At 38.3% G+C, this 6,376-nt stretch overlaps 1 protein-coding gene across 1 annotated transcript; it reads left to right on the forward strand.

The window, feature by feature from the left end:
- The first annotated feature begins 557 nt into the window (after nucleotides 1-557).
- Nucleotides 558-5,972, forward strand: LOC122200090 (olfactory receptor 4C12-like). Its single transcript, XM_042905511.1, has 2 exons — nucleotides 558-653; nucleotides 5,033-5,972. The coding sequence occupies exon 2, from the start codon at nucleotides 5,070-5,072 to the stop codon at nucleotides 5,970-5,972; it is 903 nt and encodes a 300-aa protein (XP_042761445.1). The 5' UTR covers nucleotides 558-653; nucleotides 5,033-5,069.
- Nucleotides 5,973-6,376: the final 404 nt, after the last annotated feature.

Consider the following 6,376-nt stretch of genomic DNA (forward strand, 5'->3'; position numbering starts at 1 on the left):
TATTTAAATTATGAAGTGCTGTTAATGAAATGCAATGACTAGAATACATTTGCAAAAGATGTGTTAGGATTATTGCTTACAATACATAATGAACTTCTACAGATTGAAAATAGAGTCAATGGAAAGTGAGCCAGATTTCAACCAAAAGAAAGATGTGGTGAATACATATGTGGAGTGGTAATCAGCTTATTATCATTTTGCAAATGCCAAGGAAACCCGCAATGAGATAACATTCTGCAGTCATTTAATTTGCAAAAATGAAGAAATTTGGGACTAGTATGCGATGTAGAAGATATGATTCAATGGGACGTATGTTGTATTGCTGTGGGAAGTGTATATTAGTACAACTACTTTGGAAAATAATTTGGCCTTATCTAGTAATCTTGAAGATTCACATAACCTCAATTCATAGTTTCAACTCCTAGATCCATACTCAGCAATGGCTGGCATGTGTACATCTGGAATTGTGTTCCAGTCTTTGTAGCAGACTTCCAGTAATACTGAAAATGTGGAAATACCCATAAATCTATCAACAACATCAGCTGTGAAGCACCAGCGGGAGCACTGCCTGAGCCCAAAGAATGTACCTCAGTACACAGGAGCTGTAGACTTGAATACCGGAGTTCTAGAACAAGCAGTTCCAGAGAGAGAAGGTGAGCATTTTAGTTATTCTGTGATGGGAAATAATTCACGAAGAATGTCTGAGAAGGTAGATTTCTCTAGTAACTTGAAAACAGATTCTTAAAAATTTTGGTGAAAATTTCATCTCAAGTTTGAGATCTTGTATTTTTTTTTTTTTTTAGTTAGTAGAAATATGGCTGCCTTTACTATTCATTTGTTCATTCCTTCATTCATTATTTCTCGTGGGTCCATTTAATTCTCAAAACAATGCTATGTAGTCCTTTTTTGAAGATAAGAAAAATTGAGTCTGAGAACGGTAAATAAGTTATTTCAAGGTAGGAAAACATATTCCTGGTACTGCTTAGATTGGAGGCTGAGTCTGTGTTTATGTGATGTCTAGGTGCTTTAAGTTGTCTTTGCTCCTCTTTCTTTTTAAAATTTTTTTTAAAGTTTATTTATTTATTTATTTGGAGAGAGAGAGGTGGGGGAGAGAGAGAGAGAGAGAGAGAGAGAGAGAGAGAGAGAGAGAGAGAGAGTTCTAAGCAGACTCCAAGCTATCAGTGCAGAACTGATGTGGGGCTCAATCTCACGAAGTGTGAGATCATGACCTGAGAGGAAATCAAGTCAGACACTTAACCAACTGAGCCACCCAGGTGCCCCATCCTTTTTTAGGCAGTTATAACTGTTTTTTTTTCAGTTGCTCAATGGATTTTTACTATTCTGCTCAAGTAATTTCCACCTACTTGATCATGACAATGAAAGCATACAGTCAATTTGTCTTATACATTTGGAAAAGTATAATTGATTGTACAGAACCACAAATACTCTCACTGAGATCTTGTTCATTGTTCATGTTCACCAAATGATATAGTCTGGCCCAATCTTCTCTCTTATGTATCTGGTCTAGACCTTGGGTAATGTTTTTCTGGCTTCAACTTCAACATCACTTCCTTGAGAATACCTTCCCTGAGCCTTCCACCTCCATCCCAGTTTAAAGCATGTTCCCATTGCACAGGCATATGGCACTGTGTTCTTTTTTATAATGCTCACCACTCTCTCCCTCTCTTCATTTTTTAATAGTTGAATTCTTGCATAGGAGAGCAGATACACTAGCTGGGCTGTGAAGGCAGATTTGCCATCTGCCACTACTCACATCTGATCCTGTGTAAATTACCTATACTCATAATACCTCAGTTTCCTCATTTGTAGAATGAAAATAATAATAGTGCCCATCACAAAGGGTACCTTGTATAATGCGTTGGATACAGGACCTAGCATATAGCACTCAATAGTTAGTTACTGTCATTATCATTACTGAACAACACTGTGCCTGGTATATTTTAGATGTTCCACGAACATTTACTGGACAAAAAAAAAAAAGGAAATGTAGAATCCAGCTTCTGCCTGTAGCCTGATAATTATCCTATTCCTGTAGATGAATTCTAACCCTTGTCAAAAATGTCCTTCTGTAGTCAGAGGGACTATAGGAGGAAGGGAGAAGCATTTAGCTGCCGTTTTGGCAAGGACTCCTAAAATTAACTACTCTTCCCTTGGGGAAATAGCGTAGAGGTTGAGTCACCACTTAAATCAAACTGGTGCCTGTCTTGTGAGAACTGAAGGAGTTGAGAAGCAGGGCATTTCTTAGCAGAGCGAACCACAAAGGCAGTGCCTCTCCCTGACTACATCTGTGGTTAGCCACGGGGAGCTGGTGAAATGATGTGAGAAAGTGGATGCGTCCCAAAGACCAAAGTATGTGTGGCTCAGCACTGAGTATAGATGCTCTGCAGAAAAGGCTCAGAAGACTAGGCTTCAAGAGATTCCTCATCCCAGAGACTTCTAGTCAACTGCTGATGTTTTGGTAACTGGATTTACTTTTCTGGCTTTAAAAATGGCTGCCATGTTCTTAGGGCCTGTAAGTCTCACACCGAGTTCTATAGAAAAAACTTAAAACAAACCCTATAGATTAGATTTACGTGACTCCCACAGAAATAGAAATGTGCTAAGCTGCTGAAAATCTCCTCTCCAAAATCCAAATTCCTCTCAAATACAAAGTGAGTGTGTCTACTATCTGAGATAGTTTGTTTTCTGAACAAGTCAGGCCATGGGGAGAAATCCCAGTCATACACTACATGGGGAGTGTTGGTAGGTAAGAGAAGCACATTTTCTTCTTTTTGATTTTACTTCAAGATTTTCTTTTCTGGAAACACTGTGCTTGTTTGTTCGTTTTTTCAAACAGTAAATTTACATAAATTAACATGACCATTACTATGGTTTCTTACACCTCTGATTGAAGAAAGCCCTTCAGTTTAAGTATTGTTGAGTCTGCAAAGGACCAACTCTTGACAAGACTGTAGTTTATAACCCTCAGCACTGAGTTAGGCAAAAATGACTTTTGTTTCTGACCAGTTTGTATGTCAGGACTTACTGATTTGTTGGCATTTTTCTCTGATGTTGATCCTAAGGGCCATAATCAGCAGATGAGTTTGATAAAAAGTTCAGATTTCAAGTGCAGTACTTGTTGGAAATATTACAATATACTTACCAAAGCCTTTCTTAGATGACTTTGTAATGTGTCCGCTTCTCTCCTCTTGCCTTTTTTCCTCTTTTCCTTTTTGGTTTTATATTTTCTCCTCTTTATTTCTCTTCCCTTTCTCTCTCTACTTCCCCTTTGTTGCTTTCTCTCAAATGCTTTATGATACCTAATATTAGCTACCACTGTGGGTATAAAATTGAATAGGTCCTAAGACAAGTAAGACACAACAGCGTACAAGGTATTTATTTCAATAGTGAACAAGGTTTACATAAAGTTTCCTATTTCCTGGAAAAATCCATACTTGGTTGTAGAGTCAAGTTTGAGAGGAGTACATTATTTTAAGCTTAGAATATATCTTTAGCAAATCAATTAGTGAATAGACAATAAATCCCACAAATAAAGCAAGCCAACTAAACCAATAGTTGAAAATTTGTGTTAAAGTTTCTTCTAATCACTTGCTTTAAAATTTTTCTTTTTTAAATCTGATGGCCTTTCTTTTTGACACTTATCATGGTTTTGCTTAGTCTCCTGTTTCTTCTCACTTGGTTAGCTTACATTTTCAGAATCTTTGCCCTTTAGAGACGTTCAGAGACAATTTTGAAAGTTTTCTTTAGTGATACTCCCACGAGAACAATAAAACAATATTAACAACAATAGTAAATTTGAATTGATTGTATCTTCACAACACTCCTAAATATAGGTATATTTATTCCCTGCTTTAACAGATGAAAAAACTGAAGCACAGAGAGATAAAATAAATTGATGTTATGTAGTTAATAGGGGTGCATTCCAGTTTCCAATCTAAGTCTTTGGATTTTATTTCATTTCATTTTATTTATTTTTTTATTTGAGAGAGAGAGAGAACATGAGTAGGGGAGAGGGGCGGAGGGAGAGGGAGAAGGAGGGAGGGAAGGAGGGAGGTAGAGAGAGAGAGAGGATCTTAAGTAGGCTCCATGCTCTGTGCAGAGCCTGATGCGGGGCTTGATCCCATGGCCCTGAGATGACGGCCTGAGCTGAAATCAAGAGTTGGATGCTCAACCAGCTGAGCCACCCAGATACCCCTATGTCTGGATTTTAAACCCATTTCTCTTTGCTCTTTAATGCATTTCTACTTTGTCCTTTCTCCTTTATTTCTCCCTCTCTTTCTTTTGCCTCTCTTTTTTTCCCCTTCTGCCTCTCTCAGTGAATGCTTTATGAGTGTTTACTTTTTAGCCAGCATTGGGAATACAAAAATGAATAAGATTACAATTGTGAAGGCACATTTTTGCCTTCAAAGACAATTTGCCTGTTGAAGAATGAGAGAAGAGTATGAGACAATGTGGCTAGTGCCGTAATGACCATTTACTAGCTTCTCTGAGATTGGGAGAAGGTAGCAATGCCATTTTTAGTCTTGAGGAAGCTGAAAAGTTTCCAGACAGGTAAAGTAGGATAAAGTATGGCTTGTGAAAGAATCTTTACGTGTCTTTGAGTCTTTTTTTTATAAACTCAATTAGAACAAATTGGATTTTCACTGGTAAACGGGTGCAGCCATTTTGGGGATAAAATACCTATATCTTTGGGTATTTTGAATGTGTCTCATGTATGGCTACATCATGGATTAGCTTTTCCAAATTAATGCATGGTATTTTTCTTTTCTGATTTTAAAGGTTACACAGTCTTGTAGAAAATTAAAACAAATCAGGAAATTATAAAGAACAAAAAATACCACCTATATTGTCACTTGTAAGAATATATAAAATGAAATCATTGACATGGTCTTGTGCTTGTTTTTGCCTTCTGTAAAACTAGAAAAAATAAGGCATTCCATGAAATTTATTCATTAGAAGAAGGCATCATTATTGAGGATGACTTTGAGTATGCGTATGACTTTCTTTTCAGGGAAGTCACTTGTCACCTGAACTGAACTGGTCAAAAGATGAATAATGTGACAGAATTCATCCTCCTGGGCTTGACTCAAAACGTGGAACTTCAGAAATTCTCCTTTTTTGTGTTTTTAATTGTCTACTTGGTCACCTTGGCGGGCAACTTGCTCATCATGATCACCATCAGTACCAGTAGTGCCCTCGAAACCCCCATGTACTTCTTCCTGTCTTACTTGGCCCTTATAGATGGCTGTTGTTCTTCCTCCATGACCCCTAAAATGCTCGCTGACACTCTTACTGTGAGAAAAATCATCTCTTTTACGGGATGTATGACTCAAGTCTTTGCTGAACATTTTTTTGGTGCTGCTGAGATTATCCTTCTCACAGTAATGGCCTATGACCGTTATGTGGCCATCTGCAAACCCTTGCATTACACAACCATCATGAGTCACCAGGCGTGTGGCCTCCTTGTAGGAGTGGCCTGGGCTGGAGCCTTTGTCCATGCAACTATTCAGATCCTCTTCACAATCTGGCTGCCTTTCTGTGGCCCCAATGTCATAGATCATTTCATGTGTGATTTGTACCCTTTATTGAAACTTGTCTGCATGGACACTCATACCCTTGGTCTCTTTGTTGCTGCCAATAGTGGGTTCATCTGTTTGTTAAACTTCCTTCTTTTGGTGGTTTCCTATGTGGTCATCTTGCTCTCCCTAAAGACCTATAGCTTGGAGGGGAGACGCAAAGCCCTCTCTACCTGCGTCTCTCACATCACCGTGGTCATTTTCTTCTTTGTGCCCTGCTTATTTGTATATTTGCGCCCAGTGATCACCTTTTCCATTGATAAAGCTGTGGCTGTGTTTTATACCATGATAACTCCTATGTTAAACCCTTTAATCTATACGTTGAGAAATTCAGAGGTGAAAAGTGCCATAAAGAAGCTCCGGATCAAAAGGTGACTTCAATGGAAAAAGAATCACAACAGCATAAAATCACTTCATATTTTATTTTATTTTATTTTATTTTATTTTATTTTATTTTTTTTTTAACGTTTATTTATTTTTGAGACAGAGAGAGACAGAGCATGAACGGGGGAGGGGCAGAGAGAGGGAGACACAGAATCTGAAATAGGCTCCAGGCTCTGAGCTGTCAGCACAGAGCCCGATGCAGGGCTCGAACTCACGGACCGCGAAATCATGACCTGAGCGGAAGTTGGCTGCTTAACTGACTGAGCCACCCAGGCGCCCCATAAAATCACTTCATATTTTAAATGACAAAAGGAAAATAATATAATTTCTATGGTTCAGGGCCAAGTGAACATTATATATAAAAGTGTGTTGATGTTGGCACATAAGTCCTAAGA

The sequence above is a fragment of the Panthera leo genome, chromosome D1 (assembly GCF_018350215.1).
Source record: "Panthera leo isolate Ple1 chromosome D1, P.leo_Ple1_pat1.1, whole genome shotgun sequence".
Taxonomy (NCBI): domain Eukaryota; kingdom Metazoa; phylum Chordata; class Mammalia; order Carnivora; family Felidae; genus Panthera; species Panthera leo.